The sequence below is a fragment of the Pristiophorus japonicus genome, chromosome 8, assembly GCF_044704955.1.
Source record: "Pristiophorus japonicus isolate sPriJap1 chromosome 8, sPriJap1.hap1, whole genome shotgun sequence".
NCBI lineage: Eukaryota > Metazoa > Chordata > Chondrichthyes > Pristiophoridae > Pristiophorus > Pristiophorus japonicus.
In genome coordinates this window covers 227,093,728-227,112,551 of record NC_091984.1, presented here as the reverse complement: position 1 = coordinate 227,112,551, position 18,824 = coordinate 227,093,728, and the positions used below count along the sequence as shown (strand labels likewise).

The 18,824-nt window shown below is 46.3% G+C and overlaps 1 protein-coding gene across 6 annotated transcripts in view; it reads left to right on the top strand.

Moving 5' to 3' along the window:
* LOC139269047 (leucine-rich repeat-containing protein 74B-like) overlaps positions 1–18,824 on the top strand; it is a 129,124-nt gene that overhangs the window by 107,444 nt on the left and 2,856 nt on the right. For 3 of the 6 annotated variants that reach the window (XR_011594151.1, XR_011594150.1, XR_011594149.1), the window contains exon 14: positions 17,194–17,592. Coding sequence is in view for 3 of the 6 variants with exons in the window: in XM_070888037.1 (XP_070744138.1) it covers positions 17,194–17,272 (79 nt within the window). In the remaining 3 variants the exon portion in view is untranslated. Of the gene's footprint in view, positions 1–802; positions 2,338–17,193; positions 17,673–18,824 lie in introns of those variants that run through there. The other 3 variants (XM_070888040.1, XM_070888038.1, XM_070888037.1) reach the window with 2 other exon arrangements.

The window sequence follows — 18,824 nt, the reverse complement described above, 5'->3', positions numbered from 1 at the left end:
AACTTAACTAAGTGGGCAGGGTTTTTAACATAAATAATGTATTTTTAACATTTATTTTTATATGTTTTTGATATGTTTTAAAACTCACGCAGGTAAAAGTAGTCTATGCGCCTGCTTTTACCAGGCGCCAGAGTTTTAAGAACATTTGCAGGGCAAGAGATGGGCAGATAGACCCATCACTGCCGTGGGAATGTCCATCTCCCCAAGAAACTTGACAGATCGGAAAAGCCGGTTTTTGCCGCATGCGCCATCGCGTGCCGAAAACCGGCTTTTGCGACGCCTTCCCAGTGCGGACCCGGGGAGGCCAGAATTTCAGGGCCAATAAATTTTCAAAACACTTCGCATACTTAAAATTAATTGAAATTGAATTTAATTAAATGTGTTTTAATAGGGTTAAAAATAAACTTACCTTAATGGACAGGGTTTTTAATACAAACATTATTGATAAAATTTAACTTTTCTATATTTTAAAACTCTTATTACGTTTTAAAAGTAGGCTGTGCAGCTGCTTTTACCAGGCGTAAGAGTGAAGGGAACTCGCTGGGCAAAAGTTGGGCAAATAGCCCAAATCTCTGCCCCGCAGATGTCCTTCCTGCGGGGATGCGTGTGATTTGACAGACCGCAAAAGCCGGTTCTCGGTGCATGCGCATTGCGCCCCGAGAAGTGTCATTTGCAAAGCCTCTTCAGGTACGCGCGCAGATCACACGCACCCGGCGAGGCCGCAATTTTTGGCCCAATATATTCAAGAGCTTCGTTGTCTAATATCTTCAATAATGTTAACAATTTTATTTTTTTATTTCAGCGTATTGAATGAATTCCTGCTAAACAACTAATCTCATTGCAAGTAAAGCCTCTCTTAATTAGATGCCAAAAAGAATGACTTCATAACCAGAGGAGCCTTGGAATCTTAAGAATTCACCTGCATGGATATCAAAGCAAATGGATGTTTTATTGTAGCATTAGCCCTGCATTAGTCACTTCCTCAGTCCTCGCACTGAATCGACAGACACCGTAACAATGATTTTTACTTTTCTTTCATACACAGAAGTCAAAAAGAAAAAAAAAAACGTACCTCAATAGTGTAACTGTTTAAATTTACTGAAATATATACTGGGTTGCCCCCCCCCCACCAAAGGAAAAGTTGTATCTAGAAGCTGCACCAACGACCTTGTATCTAAAAGCATCACCTAACATAATACTAAACACTGCAGATCAGAAGGTGCAAGTTCTTCCGCTCCTTTCCTCCCGCACTCCTGTCTGGCCTCCCACATTCTACCTTATGTAAACTAGAGGTGATCCAAAACTCGGCTGCCCATGTCCTAACTCGCACCAAGTCCCACTCACCCATCAACCCTGTGCTCGCTGACCTACATTGGCTCCCGGTTAAGCAACTCCTCGATTTCAAAATTCTCATCCTTATTTTCAAATCCCTCCATGGCCCCGCCCCCTTCCTATCTCCAATCTCCTCCAGTCTCACAACCCCCCACCTCCCCCCAAAATGTCTGCGCTCCTCTAATTCTGCGCTCTTAAGCATCCCTGATTATAATCGCTCAACCATTGGTGGCCGTGATTTTTGTTGCCTGGGCTCCAAGCTCTGAAACTCCCTGCCTAAACCTCTCTACCTCTCTTTCCTCTTTCAAGACGCTCCTTAACGCCTCCCACTTTGACCAAGCTTTTGGTCACCTGCGCTAATTTCTACTTCTGCGGCTCGGTGTCAACTTCTTATCGCATAATACTCCTGTGAAGCGGCTTGGGCTGTTTCACTATGTTAAAGGCCCTATATAAATACAAGTTGTTGTTGTTCTCTGCTGAGTTTGTTGCTCTCAGCTGAAGCAATATTTGGGGCACTATAACTGACCTCAACAGCCCAGGGCTACTCCTGTCTGTTAACCATTGACTCCTGCTGGAAAATACACTTGTGTGGCAGTAGCAGAGTTGTGAACAAGGTCGGGCTTGACTGGATTCTCCCCATGGTGGAATAGCCTGCTGATGCTCGGTGTCTAGCCTCACCCATGAAAACTTGGACGAGGCAACAGATAGCGCCTGCCACCCGCTGAACTGGATCCTACCAAGAGCGGCTTTGGAAAAAAGACAGGGTTAAGAAATAAAATTCACCCTCCCCTAATTGGAATGGTTGAGACTGGGAATTTTTTTTCTGACATGATAGACTGTGCCTATAAAATTCCTGTTTCAGGTGATTAATTACCGTCAGTAGAGATGCATCTATTGAATTGTAGACGAGGCACAATGTTATCACTCCTGGGAAATTAGTTATCCAAGAGATTCGTCTGTCTAATAATGTTTAACAATTTTATTTTTTATTTCGGTGAATTAAACAAATTGCTACTAAGCAACTAATCTCATTGCAAGTAAGCCTGCCTTAATTTAATGCGAAACAAGAATGACTTCATAACCATAAGAGTCATGGAGGGGAGAAATTTGTGCCCGTTTCTCAGGGATCCACTTCCTAAGGTGCCACGTAAAAGGTTACTGCACAAGATAAGAGCTCACGGGGTTGGGGGTAATATATTAGCGTGGATAGAGGATTGGCTAACCAACAGAAAACAAAGGGTCATGATAAATGGGTCACTTTCAGGTTGGCAAATGGTAACTAGTGGAGTTCCACAGGGATCAATGCTGGTGCCTCAACTATTTACAATCTATATTAATGTCTTGGATGAAGGGACCGAGTGTAATGTAGGCAAATTTGCTGATGATACAAAGATGGGTGGGAAAGCAAATTGTGAAGAGGACGCAAAAAATCTACAAAGGGATATAGACAGGCTAAGTGAGTGGGCAAAAATTTGTCAGATGGAGTATAATATAGGAAAATGTGAAGTTATCCACTTTGGTAGGAAAAATAAAAAAGCAAATTATAATTTAAATGAAGAAAAATTGCAAAGTGCTGCAGTACAGAGGAACCTGGGGGTCCTTGTGCATGAAACACAAAAGGTTAGTATGCAGGTACAGCAAGTAATCAGGAAGGCCAATGGAATATTGGCCTTTATTGCAAGGGGGATAGAGTATAAAAGCAGAGAAGTTCTGCTACAGGGTATTGGTAAGGCCACACCTAGAGTACTGCATACAGTTTTGGTCTCCGTATTTAAGGAAGGATATACTTGCATTGGAGGCTGTTCAGAGAAGGTTCACTAGGTCGATTTCGGAGATGAGGAGGTTGACATGAAGATAAGTTGAGTTGGTTGGGCCTATACTCATTGGATTTCAGAAGAATGAGAGGTGATCTTATCGAAACATATAAGATTATGAGGGGGTTTGACAAGGTGGATGCAGAGAGGATGTTTCCACTGATAGGGGAGACTAGAACTAGAGGGCATGATCTTAGAATAAGGGACCGCCCATTTAAAACTGAGATGAGAAGGAATTTCTTCTCTCAGAGGGTTGCAAATCTGTGGAATTCTCTGCCCCAGAGAGCTGTGGAGGCTGGGTCATTGAATATATTTAAGGCGGAGATAAACAAATCTTTGAGAGATAAGTGAATAAAAGGTTATGGGGAGTGGGCAGGGAAGTGGAACTGAGTCCATGATCAGATCAACCATGATCTTATTAGATGGTGGAGCAGGCTCGAGGGGCCTTATGGCCTACTCCTGCTCCTTTTTCTTATGTTCTTATACACATTGGAGTTTAGAAGACTGAGAGGTGATCTTATTGAAACGTATAAGATTCTGAGGGCTTGACAGGGTAGATGCAGAGAGAATGTTTCCCCTCATGGGGGAATCTAGAATTAGGGGGCATAGTTTCAGAATAAGGGGTCGCTCATTTAAAATGGAAATGAGGAATTTCTACTTTCAGTGGGTCGTGAATGTTTGGAATTCTCTAACCCAGAGAGCTGTGGAGGCTGGGTCATTGAATATATTTAAGGTTGAGATAGACAGATTTTTGAACGATAAGGGAGTCAAGGGTTATGGGGAGCGGGCAGTGAAGTGGAGCTGAGTCCATGATCAGATCAGCCATGATCTTATTGAATGGTGGAGCCTGGCTGATCTGATCATGGACTCAGTTCCACTTCCCTGCCCACTCCCCATAATCCTTTATTCACTTATCTCTCAAAGATTTGTCCATCTCCGCCTTAAATATATTCAATGACCCAGCCTCCACAGCTCTCTGAGGCAGAGAATTCCGCAGATTTACACCTTCTGAGAGAAGAAATTCCTCCTCATCTCAGTTTTAAATGGGCGGCCAAATGGCCTACTCCTGCTCCTATTTCTTATGTTCTTATCCGACCCAATATTGCAAAAGCAAAATACTGCGGATGCTGGAATCTGAAATAAAAACAGAAAATGCTGGAACTCTCAGCGGGTCAGGCAGCATCTGTGGAGAGAAATAGAGTTAACGTTTCAGTTCGATAACCCTTCATCAGAACTGGCGCAGTGTTCTGACGTGGGTTATCGACCTGAAACGTTAACTCTGTTTCTCTTGACCCAACATTGGCCATTTTTTAGGCAGCCCTGGCGACCAACTAAACTAGGCATTAGGCCCTTTACATATGGAGCTCAAGTATACCGTGTCATGTAAACTAATTTACTTCTACACTTTGATCTCCACCATTTCCACTATCATTTTCTCTCTAACTTTTAGAACTTTCACTCTGTACATTTTAAGGCAGATTTTGCAAGGCGAGGCTCAGTGGGGTCACAGTTTGGAGAATTGTATACCGAGGTCAGCGCACTCGCTACAGGGCGCTCTCAATGTTCGGCAATTAATTTCAGTGACTGGAAAATCAGATCAAATGCACTAACCTCTGCACACCATCCTCTGATCTACATTCCTATCGAGCGAGGCTCTGCTCAAGTGGATGCTCACTAAATTTATCTTTACATGACTCACAACATAAATACAAATATTGACTACATTGACTATATTAACTGTGGGAAGTATAAAAAAACCCTTAAATTTCAATTATTTTAATATAGATCAGAAACATAAATTTGGACAGCGAGTAAATTTTGGTCTTTTGTGTGGGACTTAATCCAATGTTGGAGTAAACTTTTACTGTCACCAGCAAAAAATCCTGGCTCAAAGCTGAATCCGACTTTGCAGATGTGTTTTTCAAGCCTTTAGTGATGCACATCTAACACCTCACTCCTTCAAAAACTACTTTCATGTATTCTGGATTTAGTTCTGACTGTTGTGTATGCAATAGCTTTTAGACTGAGTACTGTTTAACTCCAAGAGGTATGACCTTGGCTCTGCTTTATTAAGACCCAAGTGACTAATATACAAAATGGCTGGCCTTTTATACTTGGGCTGCACACACGTGCGTGCAGCCCAATGGCCTCCAACAGTGACGCCATCTAGTGGCTAGTGATCTCAAAAGTACATACATTACAATACGCCCCTCTGAGATATTAACACAGTCTTTTACAAGACGGTCCGATGTTTTACACTCCTGGGTTTTCCGTCTCAGTTCAACTCCAGCCCTTGGGTGAGTGTTCAGAGTCTGCTGTGACTAGTGGCTGGGTGGCTGACCTGGTGGGAGTGGCAATGACCATGTCAGGGATTGAAAGTTCATTTTCATTGAACATGTCAGTGATTGAAAGTCCCGATTCACTGATGACTGGGGGTAGGTTGGTTAGTTGTCGATTGTCTCTTCCTCCGACTGTTCTGGTTCGCCTGTGTGCCGCAGCTTTGATCCATATGTTTCCTGCATATTTGCCCATTTTTGAGCTTGATAATAAATACTCTGTTGCCCTTCTTGGCCAGTGATCCACTGGAATCCTGACCATAATTCAGAACATCAGGATCATTTACAGAAATATCGCGTGACACAGCTGCGCAATCGTGATACCCTTGCTGACTTTGTCTTCTGTATTCAACATGATTATTCAAGTCAGCATGTTCAAGAGATAGCTTGGTCTTACGACCTCTCTTCATAATTAGTTCATCAGGTGAGACCCCAGTAAACATGTGTGGTCTTGTCCTGTAACTAAGCAGTAGGCATGACAGGCGGGTCTGCAGTGATCCTTGGGTTACTCGCTTCATACTCTGCTTTATGATTTGGACAGCACATTCTGCCTGCCCATTGGATGCAGGTTTGAACGGTGCTGACCTTACATGTTTGATACCATTGAGTTTCATGAACTCCTGAAACTCCTGACTGGTGAAGCACGATCTGTTGTCGCTAACAACGATGTCAGGCAGACCATGTGTCACGAACATGACACTGAGATTCTCAATGGTAGCTATGGATGTGCTGGATGACATGATTATACACTCTATCCACTTCGAATATGCATCCATTACAACGAAGGGACCTGCAAAGTCGATGTGGATCCTGGACCATGGTTTGGACGGCCACGACTATGGACTCAGCGGCGATTCTATGGTGCTTTGCTGAGCTGCATGCAAGTGTTGCACTGATGCACACATGATTCCAGATCAGAGTCAATTCCCGGCCACCATCTATGAGACCTGGCGATGGCTTTTATCATTACAATGTCGGGATGTGTGCTATGTAGCTCACGTACAAATTTCTCTCTCCCTTTCTTAGGCATAACAACACGATTGCCCCACAGTATACAATCCGACTGAATAGACAGTTCGTCTTTTTAGTTGTGGTGAATGTAACGTTTGGTCTCCTCGCACATTTACTTGGGTATGGCAGACTAATCACCTTTGAGGATGCAACTCTTCACCACTGATAAAATCGGGTCCTGGCTGGTCCAGGTCTTAACTTGTTGAGCCGTGACAGTGGTCCCTTCACTCTCAAAAGCATCCATAACTAACAATAGGTCCGCCGGTTGTGGCGTTTCTACCTCTGGTGTGGGCAACAGCAGACAGCTCAAAGCATCGGCACAATTCTCGGTGCCAGGACTACGGCAAATGACATAATCATAAGCGGATAATGTCAGCACTCACCTCTGGATATGGGATGAAGTATTGGTATTGATAGCTTTGTTTTCAGAGAACAGTGAAATGAGCAGCTTGTGATCCGTCTCCAGTTCAAACCGAAGACCAAACAAGTACTGATGCATCTTTTTAACCCCATACACACAGGCTAGTGCTTCTTTCTCTACCATGCTGTAGGCTCTTTCCGCTTTAAACAAACTTTTTGAAGCATATGCGACTGGTTGAAGTTTACCCGGCTCATTAGCTTGTTGGAATACGCAACCAATTCCATATGACGAAGCATCACAGGCCAATACTAAACGTTTACATGGGTCATAATGTACCAGCAGCTTGTTAGAGCAAAGCAGATTAGTGGCTTTCTCAAAAGCTCTGTCTTGAGACGCACCCCACACCCAGTTGTCGCCTTTTCTTAGCATCATGTGCAGTGGTTCTAATAAGGTGCTCAATTTAGGTAGGAAGTTACCAAAGTAGCTGAGTAGACCCAGGAATGAACGCAACTCCATCACATTCTGCGGCTTGGGTGCATTCTTGATGGCCTTGGTTTTCGTGTCCGTGGGCCTGATGCCGTCAAGCAGCAATTTTCCTCCCCAGGAATTCGACCTCTGGTGCCACGAAGATGCACTTCAAGCGTTTCAATCCGAGCCCCACTTTGTCCAGACAATGTAGAACCTCTTCCAGGTTGTTCAGATGTTCCTCGGAGTCACGACCTGTGATCAGGATGTCATCTTGGAACACGATGGTTCTGTGAACGGACTTCAGTAGACTATCCATGTTCCTCTGAAATATTGCTGCAGCTGAGCGAATTCCAAAAGGGCACCCGTGATAAATAAACAGTCCTTTAAGCGTGTTAATGCACGTAAGTCTCTTCATGTAGGCCGAAGTCAAGTCCAGTTTGGTGAACAACTTCCCCCCGGCTAGCGTTGCAAACAAGTCATCAGCCTTCGGTAATGGGTACTGATCCTGTTTTGAAACCCTGTTGATCGTAGCTTTGTAGTCTCCACAGGTTCTGACTGTGCCATCACTTTTCAGCACAGGAACAATGGGGCTTGGCCCATTCATTAAATTCAACCGGTGGTATGATCTCTTCACGCTGGAGTTTGTCCAGTTCGATTTCGACCTTCTCCCTCATCACATACGGAACTGCCCGAGCTTTATGATGGACGGGTCTTGTATCCGAGTCCACATGGATCTGCACCTTGGCTCCCGTGAAGTTGCCGATGCCTGGTTCGAACAGCGAGGGGAACTTGCTCAGTACTTGGGCGCATGTATCTTTCTCCGACGACAACGCCTTGATGTCGTTCCAATCGCATCTGATTTTTTTCAAGCCAGTTCCTGCCGAACAACGTTGGGCCATTGCCTGGGACAATTCAAAGCGGTAACTCGTGAATCGCACCGTCATATGACACTTTAATTGTGGCACTGCCAATCACCATTATGAGTTCTTTGGTGTATGTGCGCAACTTGGCATTGACTGGACTCAGCCTGGATCTCACAGCCTTAGTATCCCACAGCTTGTCGAATGCCCTCTGATTAATTATCGATTGACTCACCCCCCGTGTCCAGTTCCATCGATACCGGCACCCCATTAAATTTCACTTTGATCATTATCGGTTTGCTCTTAGTTAGGAACGAGTACAGTCCATACACTTCCTCCTCTTTCCGGATTGTATATCCAGATCCACGCTAGTCTGAGCATCATTCTCCACATGGTGTGTCGCAGCACGCTTGCTCATCTGTGGACACTTGCGCAGGAGATGCCCCACTCTCAGAAAGCCTTTGCAACTATTTTGCTTAAATCGGCACTGCTGGTGCCGGTGATTTCCCCCACAAGTCCAACACGGAGAAATCGGATGCATTCCCGCTGGCGGATTTTGGGCAGCCGCAAGTTTCGCGTATGCAGTCGGGTAGACACTGACATGTGCTGCTCTGCCGAACACCGAATCAATCATATTTACAGTACTTGCCGAGTTTTGATTTTTCACTGATATCTGCTTTAGACTCCTATCCGTCGTCATGTATGACTGAACGATTGTGATGGCCCTGTTCAAGTCTAACGTCTCCACCGCCAGTAGTTTACACAGGATCACCTCGTGGTTGATGCCGATTACAAAGCAGTCCTGCAGCATGTCTGCCAACACAGCCCCGAACTTACATGGCCCCACTAGACTTCTCAGGTCGGCAACGAATTCCGCCGCATTCTGGCCCTCTGAGCGAACGTGCGTGTAAAATCTGTATCTCGGGCTGATGATGCCTTCGGCTGGCTTAAGGTGGTCCTGTACCCATGTACACAATTCTTCATACGCCTTCTCTGTTGGACTCACAGGCAGGAGTAGATTCATCATCAGACCATAAATTTTTGGACCACAAACCGTGAGGAACACCACCTGGCGCCGATCTGCATCGCCGACCTCCTCCATTTTGATGACCACGAAGAACTGGCTCAAATGGCTCACAAGTCTGCCCAATCTTCTCCTTCCACAAATCGCTCCAACAATCCAATTGTGCTCATTTTTGCATGCAAAGGTTCTTGTTGCCTCATCGCCAAATGTTGTGTATGCAATAACTGTTAGACTGAGTACTGTTTAACTCCAAGAGGTATGACCTTGACTCTGCTTTATTAAGGCCCAACGTGACTAAGATACAAAATGGCTGGCCTTTTATACTTGGGCTGCACACAGTGCGTGCAGTCCAATGGCCTCCAACAGTGACGCCATCTAGTGGCTAGTGATCCCAAACGTTCACACATGACACTGATCTTTTGAGATTGATTTGCTTTCTGTAACCAAATGTTATAGTACCTATTTTGGTATTATTGCTGCATATCTACTTTATAACTCTGCCTTTAGAAACCGTGGCATAGAAATTCAAAACTTTAGCGCTGGCTGTTTAGGCCAGGTTGGAAGAAAGAATGGTGTCCACCTCGCTTCCCCTTGTCCGGCGCAGAACAATATGGCGGTGGACGCCATATTGGTCAGGACGGCAGCGCTGCCGTTGCATGCGATCGCTGCAAGTATTTCAATTAATAGAAACGCGACGTCAATCAGAGTGCAAATGCCGAATTGACGCATGCTTAGCGAATTTGGTCATCGGCGCTCCTTCACGCCCTTTCCAAAGCAGGCCCATGCGTGCAGCCATTGACAGCGCGTAGAGCCAGGTGCCAGATTTGAGGACCTGATCTTCGAACACTCTCTACCTCAGGCGGCCGAAGGCTGCACTGGCGCACTGGAGGCGGAGTTGAACCTCGTCGTCAATGGCCGCCCTTGCTGATAATAGGCTCCCGAGGTATGGAAAGTGGTCCATGTTGTCCAAGGCCACGCCGTAGATCTGGATGACTGGGGGGGCAGTGCTGTGTGGCGGGGTCAGGTTGGTGGAGGACCTTTGTCTTACAGATGTTTAGTGTAAGGCCCATGTTTTCATACGCCTCGATGAAGATGTTGACTATGACTTGGAGTTCAACCTCCGAATGTACGCAGACGCAAGCGTCGTCTGCATACTGTAGTTCGACAGAGGATGGAACGGTCTTGGATCTGTCTGTCCCACCTATGACAACGACTGTAATTCCTGTATTGGACTGTTCAGTCACCTGAAAACTCACTTTTAGAGTGGACGCAAGCCTATGATGAGAGCTAGGATAAAGCGGCTGTGAGCTATAATCCGTACAGTAAACAGCTGCTGACATAACCAGTAACTATGGACTATGGAGACCTCAGACTATGTAATTAGCATGAAAACTATTTCCAATGAGATGCATCAAATCTCCCCCGCCCCCCCCCACCCCACCACATTACAGGTGGTACGATGCAGTATAATGTGGATAAATGTGAGGTTATCCACTTTGGTGGCAAAAACAGGAAGGCAGAATATTATCTGAATGGTGACAGAATAGGAAAAGGGGAAGTGCAACGAGACCTGGGTATCATGGTACATCAGTTATTGAAAGTTGGCATGCTGGTACAGCAGGCCGTGAAGAAGGCAAATGGCATGTTGGCCTTCATAGCGAGAGGATTTGAGTATAGGAGCAGGGAGGTTTTACTGCAGTTGTACAGGGCCTTGGTGAGGCCACACCTTGAATATTGTGTACAGTTTTGGTCTCCTAATCTGAGGAAGGACATTCTTGCTATTGAGGGAGTGCAGCAAAGGTTCACCAGACTGATTCCCGGGATGGCAGGACTGACATATCAGGACTGGATCAACTAGGCTTATATTTACTGGAATTTAGAAGAATGAGAGGGGATCTCATAGAAACATATAAAATTCTAACGGGATTGGACATGTTAAATGCAGGAAGAATGTTCCCGATGTTGGGGAAGTACAGAACCAGGGGTCACAGTCTAAGGATAAGGGGTAAGCCATTTAGAACCGAGATGAGGAGAAACTTCTTCACTCAGAGAATTGTGAATCTGTGGAATTCTCTACCACAGACAGTTGTTGAGGCCAGTTCGTTAGATATATTCAAAAGAGAGTTAGATGTGGTCCTTACAGCTAAAGGGATCAAGGGGTATGGAGAGAAAGCAGGAATGGGGTACTGAAGTTGCATGATCAGCCATGATCATATTGAATGGCGGTGCAGGCTCAAAGGGCCGAATGGCCCACTCCTGCACCTATTTTCTATGTTTCTATGTAAATACCTTCAAAATAAACTATATTGTACGACTTTTGTCAGAATCTCAGGAAAAAAATCAAAGCTGCATTTCCTTAAATTTTATAAATTGGGTTTTCTAGTTTAGAAATTGCTAAAATAATATGCAAAGTTTTGAAGTCTGTTTTTAAAAGGCCAGGAATTAAGGAAAATTTAACATCCATATTCTCACCACGAGTTCTTCAAAGATCTGTTGTTAAAAATATAATTGAACTCTCTTCTGCATGATTTACAACCGCAAAGTCATGACCAAGAGGGTCATGTTTCCATTTTTATTTAATTTTATTTCAATTCACATTTACCGAGCTGCTTTTAAATAAGTTACAGCCAAATAACTGACTCCAGTTGTCTTTATTGCAAAAATTCTTCAATATGATCTGGAACAAGCTGGCTTATTTTAGCATTGCTGCTTAATTTAATTTATTTTTTAGATTTTTTTGGCAAGATCAAGTTTAAATTAATAAAATGTTGATGAACCCGCTAATCAAAGAAATATTAAGATTTATAGGCGGTTTTTTTTGTTCTTATTGAAAATATGGGGGCTAGAAATTGGCCTCCTTTGTGCCTCCTGTTAGCGCCTCCAGAGGGCGATAACTGGGCGTGACAGGCTCTGCAACCGGATGCGGCAACAGTACCGACGCCCGCGAGATTGCCGTGGAGGTTTGCGGCAGCGGTAACCCCGAGCGCCACAATCTCCTGCGCCCCGGAGACCATGAGGTCATCGCGCTGCGCATCACCCCGGTAGCGCCCCGGATCAGAACTTCAGTTCCGCCCCCTGCAGCATCGCCAGGCGACAACACCGGCAGCCGCAGGAGGCGTTGTAAGGTAGGTTGGCTGCTTGGGGAGCGGTATTTCACAGGATCGCCGCTCAGGTAAGTGAAAACTCTTGTAACAACCCTCTGAGCATTTTTTTTTTCCCTCTTCTTCGGCCGCGATCGATCAGCCCTGCACTCCTGTTCGAGTGCCATTGGCCATTGGCCACCATGGAAGTATATTTAATGCAGAGCTTGCAGCAATGGCCCTCCCCTTTAAGAGAGGGAAGGAGCCGCCGATCCAGGCAACGCTGCATGGGACATTGGACGACGCTGCACTGCTACCGCCCCTCTTGTGTGGTTTAACGCTCCAAGGGAAGTGGTAGTGCTTTATTTAGTGCTTCTCTTCCCTTCTGAAGCGCTAAACCAGTAGTTTACGTCTGGATAGTGCCCGCCGATATTATTGCGCTCTCGCAAAAAGTTCACGCCTGCCCCAAGTTTACAATTCTGACGGGGTTAGACAGGTTAGATGCAGGAAGAATGTTCCCAATGTTGGGGAAGCCCAGAACCAGGGGTCACAGTCTAAGGATAAGGGGTAAGCCATTTAGGACCGAGATGAGGAGAAACTTCTTCACCCAGAGAGTGGTGAACCTGTGGAATTCCCTACCGCAGAAAGTTGTTGAGGCCAATTCACTAAATATATTCAAAAAGGAGTTAGATGTAGTCCTTACTACTAGGGGGATCAAGGGGTATGGCGAGAAAGCAGGAATGGGGTACTGAAGTTGCATGTTCAGCCATGGACTCATTGAATGGCGGTGCAGGCTCGAAGGGCCAAATGGCCTACTCCTGCACCTATTTTCTATGTTTCTATGTTTTCTATGATACGCAATTTCTCCCCCCCACCTCCCATATACCGGGCACAGAACTGTTTTCGCCTTGGCGGGAGCGGGGGAGCGCTATCGGTTCCCACAAAATTGCACAGGCATTAGCGAAGGTGCTGTCGCAGTAGCACCCCAGGCCACTGCGCTACCGGCCATGACATCATCGCCGTGCGCGGCGACCCATGAGCACCGCGCACCGGCCCCATTCCACCCCGCAGCAGAAACTGGCCAGTGCCACACAAGGCTGCTGTGAGTGGTGTCAGCTCCAGCCTCGTAGATCGCGAAGCAGGCCGACGTCCGTTTGCAGAGCGGAAGGTAAAGGGGAGGGCGGGAGCGCCGAGCGGCGCCATTTTATTTTCCGGCCGACTCTCCGGTCGATCCTCTTCTTGTTTCTTTGCCGTGGTCCCGGGCCGCCATCATGCAGCCCAGCGCCCTGTTTGGGTGCCGGGCTACGGCCTCAGCACCACACCTCCCTGGTGGCCCAGTGGAGACCATCAGAGGCCCGGCAGAGTGCGCAGTGGCCTTCCCCTCTAACGGAAGGGGATCTGCGTTGAAATGCGTGGAGCAGCCAATCGTGCTCCAGTAACGCCCCAACAGGAAATGGAGCAGCGAGATTGGTCTCCACTTCCTGTGAGTGGCGCTAAGCGCAATTTTGCGGCGGGGGCGGGACTTACGCGCCGGGTGCAAGAAGTCCCGCCCCGAGTCAGTTAGCACCCCCAGTCGGTTAGCACCCCCCAGTCGAAGCACTGGGGATTTTCGTCCCCACAATTCCTTCACAACCATAATCCTGACATCATCCTGACCGCCCAAGAAGACAGCACCGAACCTTTAGACGTGACCTTTGGCCACCTGCTGATGTTACCGCCGCAAAGCGTGCACTTTGCATGGGAGCTTCTGCACTGCGCTCATTTAAATCAGCAGGTGACCCCCAAATACCGGTGCTGCCAATGCTCTTTTTGCGGGAGGCCGTTAACCTTGGCCCATGGTGGCACCGTCCATTTTCTGGCCTAATCAAATTTCTGGGCCCATGTAAAAAAGTATGTTAAGGAGTAAAATTGGGGTGTTGCGTATACTTTTCCCCAAATATACTCACTGGGATGAGAGGGTTGTCCTGTGAGGAGAGATTGAGTAGATTGGGACTCTACTCTCTGGAGTTCAGAAGATTGAGAGGTGATCTCATTGAAAGATAGAATACTTTTAGGGGCCTTGACAGGGTAGATGCAGGGAGGATGTTTCCCCTGGCTGAGGAGTCTAGAACCAGGGGTCACAGTCTCAGAATAAAGGGTCGGCCATTTAGGACTGAGATGAGGAGAATTTTTTCCACTGAAGGTTGTGAATCTTTGGAATTCTCTACCCCAGAGGGCTGTGTCGTTGAGTATATTCAAGGTTGAGATCACTAGATTTTTGCACTCTACGGGAATCAAGGGATATGGGGATTGGGCGGGAAAGTGGAGTTGATGTACAGGTTCAACCATGATCTTATTGAATGGCGGAGCAGGCTTGAGGCGTCTTATGGCCTACTCCTGCTGCTGTTTATGTTTTTTGTGATTTACAGGCGTAAAATCTGGTCACCAGCAACATCGTCGGTGGATTCTGGGGCAAGACCCATTTCCTCTGGGTTTGCATCCCATAATTGCTATGCTGTCGCTCCCAGCTCGGACTGAGGCCTTCTACCGTTGCACCACTGCTGCTGGGGGCGTTTACCATATAGTAAAACAAACAGCAATGGGGTTGGAGCTCACATTGCACCAAGGGTAACTCGGAATGAAATGAAAAAGGCATGTGTATAGCCAGTATTAGCTGATATAAGAACATAAGAAATAGGAACAGGAGTAGGCCATTTGGCCCCTCGAGCCTGCACCGCCATTCAAGAAGATCATGGCTGATCCGATCTTGGCCTCAACTCCACTTCCCCGCCCTCTCCCCATAACCCTTTACTCACTTATTGTTCAAAAATCTGTCTATCAACACCTTAGATATATTCAATGGCCCAGCCCCCACAGCTCTCTGGGGCAGAGAATTCCAAAGATTCACGACCCTCTGAGAAGAAATTCCTCCTCATTTCCATTTTAAATGACCGACCCCTTATTCTGAAACTATGCCCCCTAGTTCTAGATTCCCCCACAAGGGGAAACATTCTCTCTTCATCTACCCTATTAAGCTCCCTCAGAATTTTATATTTTTCAATAAGATCACCTCTCATTCTTCTAAACTCCATTGAGTATAGGCCCAAGCTGCTCAACCTTTCTTCATAAGACATAGAAACATAGAAAATAGGTGCCGGAGTAGGCCATTCAGCCCTTCGAGCCTGCACCGCCATTCAATAAGATCATGGCTGATCATTCACCTCAGTACCCCTTTCCTGCTTTCTCCATACCCCTTGATCCCTTTAGCCATAAGGGCCATATCCAACTCCCTCTTGAATATACCTAACGAACCGGCATCAACAACTCTCTGCGGTAGAGAATTCCACAGGTTCACAACTCTCTGAGTGAAAAAGTTTCTCCTCATCTTGGTCCTAAATGGCTTACCCCTTATCCTTAGACTGTGACCCCTGGTTCTGGACATCCCCAACAGCGGGAACATTCTTCCTGCATCTAACCTGTCCAGTCCCATCAGAATTTTATATGTTTCTATGAGATCCCCTCTCATTCTTCTAAACTCCAGTGAATACAGACCCAGCCGATCCAGTCTCTCCTCATATGTCAGTCCTGCCATTCCGGGAATCAGTCTGGTGAACCTTCGCTGCACTCCCTCAATAGCAAGAATGTCCTTCCTCAGATTAGGAGACCAAAACTGAACACAATATTCCAGGTGAGGCCTCACCAAGGCCCTGTACAACTGCAGTAACACCTCCCTGCTCCTAAACTCAAATCCCCTCGCTATGAAGGCCACCATGCCATTTGCCTTCTTCACCGCCTGCTGCACCTGCATGCCAACTTTCAATGACTGATGTACCATGATATTCAGGTCTCGTTGCACCTTCCCTTTCCCTAATCTGCCGCCATTCAGATAATATTCTGCCTTCACGTTTTTGCCACCAAAGTGGATAACATCACATTTATCCACATTATACTGCATCTGCCATGCATTTGCCCACTCACCTAATTTGTCCAAGTCACCCTGCAGCCTCTTAGCATCCTCCTCACAGCTTACACTCCCATCCAGCTTTGTGTCATCTGCAAACATCGAGATATCACACTCAATTCCTTCATCTAAATCATTGATGTATATTGTAAATAGCTGGGATTCCAGCACTGAGACCCCACTAGTCACTGCCTGCCATTCTGACTCTCTGCTTCCTGTCTGCCAACCAGTTCTCTATCCACGTCAATACATTATCCCAATACCATGTGCTTTTATTTTGCACAACAATCTCTTGTGTGGGACCTTGTCGAAAGCTTTTTGAAAGTCCAATTATACCACATCCACTGGTTCTCCCTTGACACTCTATTAGTTACATCCTCAAAACATTCTAGAAAATTTGTCAAGCATGATTTCCCTTTCATAAATCCATGCTGACTTGGACCGATCCTGTCACTGCTTTCCAAATGCGCTGCTATTTCATCTTTAATAATTGATTCCAACATTTTCACCACTACCGATGTCGGTCTATAATTACCCGTTTTCTTTCTTCCTCCTTTTTTAAAAAGTGGTGTTACATTAGCTACTCTCCAGTCCATAGGAATTGATCCAGAGTCAATAGACTGTTGGAAAATGATCACCAATGCATCCACTATTTCTAGGGCCACTTCCTTAAATACTCTGGGATGCAGACTATCAGGCCCTGAGGATTTATCGGCCTTCAATCCCATCAATTTCCCTAACACAATTTCCTGACCTAATAAGGATTTCCTTCAGTTCCTCCTCACTAGATCCTCTGACCCCTGGTATTTCCGGAAGGTTATTTGTGTCTTCCTTCATGAAGGCAGAACCAAAGTATTTGTTCAATAGGTCTGTCATTTCTCTGTTCCCCATTATAAATTCACCTGATTCAGACTGCCAGGAACCTATGTTTGTTTTCACTAATCTCTTTCTCTTCACATACCTATAGAATATATCCCCTTCATCTCAGGAATCAACCTGGTGAACCTTCTCTGAACTGCCTCCAGTATAAGTATATCCTTCCTTAAATAAGGAGACCAAAACAGTACGCAGTACTCCAAGTGTGGACTCACCAATGCCCTATACAGTTGGAGCAGGACTTCCCTACTTGATATGGTGGAAATGCCTTACTTCAAAGCCTTTGGCCTAAAAAAGAATGTACAAGAGAGATTGCTGGAGTGGCAGAAGAAATTTTGACGGCATCTGAGATCACTGGAAATCTTCTACCTTCCCTCACAGTCAGAGGTTCTAAGCTCCAGCAACGTGATTCCAAATTGTTAATCCGTCATCATCATCACCATCACAGGCAGTCGCTCGAAATTGAGCAAGACTTGTTTCCACTCGAAAAGTGAGTTCTCAGGTGACGGAACAGTCCAATACGGGAATTACAGTCTCTGTCACAGGTGGGACAGACAGTGGTTGAAGGAAAGGGTGGGTGGGTGAGTCTGGTTTGCCGCACGCTCCTTCCGCTGCCTGCGCTTGCTTTCTGCATGCTCTCGGCGACGAGACTCGAGGTGCTCAGCGCCCTCCCGGATGCTCTTCCCCCACTTAGGGCGGTCTTTGGCCAGGGACTCCCAGGTGTCGGTAGGGATGTTGCATTTTTTCGAGGAGGCTTTGAGGGTGTCCTTGAAATGTTTCCTCTGCCCATAACATTGGTTAATCCCTGGTGTGCAATCAACCAACATCACGAAAACGGATTATCTGGTCATCACATTCCTATTTGTGGGAGTTTTCTGTGCACAAATTGCCTGCCGTGTTTACTGCATTACAGCAGTGACCACACGCCAAAAGTACTTAATTGGCTGTAAACCGCTTTGGGACGGCCTGAGGTCACGAAAGGCACTGTATCAGTACAAGTCTTACAGAAAGTAAGAATCATGTGGATAGCAAGTGAGTGTCATATGCAAGACTTTTAATACATTATAGATAGCTCGATAAATAACTACAGCAGTGAAAGGAAGTAAACACACACATCGTTTAATCGTAACAGGCATACAAAAGTCACATGACCATGACATTTTCAGTCTTTCCTTAAATTTAAATCCGTGCTTTCGGCTGCCTGGGCCCCAGGCTCTGGAACTCGCTGCCTAAACCTCTCCGCCTCTCCTTCCTCCTTCAAGGCGCTCCTTAAAACCAACCTCTCTGACCAAGCTTTTGGTCATCGGCTCTAAATTCTTCTTATGTGGCTCAGTATCAAAGTTATTTTTTTTGTCTTATAACGCTCCTGTGAAGTGCCTTGGGACGTTTTACTACTTTAAGGGGCCGAAATTGACCGCCCCCCCCCCCGATCGAAAACACGGCTCGCCTAACGTGTTTCGACTGTTGTCACTGCCGCGGTGGCCTCTTACGCGAAATTCCGCTCTTTGGCTTTTTTTTTTGAGCAGCCCGGAAGTCGGTCATAATGGGGACTGAAGAGCGGCGGTGAGCGGAAGTTAGTTAAGTAGAGGGGCGTAAGTGGGGGGGGGGGGGCAGGTATAGTCTCCACCGCTGTCACTCATCAGTGTAGCGCTGATGACGTCATTACGGGGTGCCAGGCAGCCCGGCCGAACCCGGGGGGGGGGGGGGGGGCATAATTGTCGG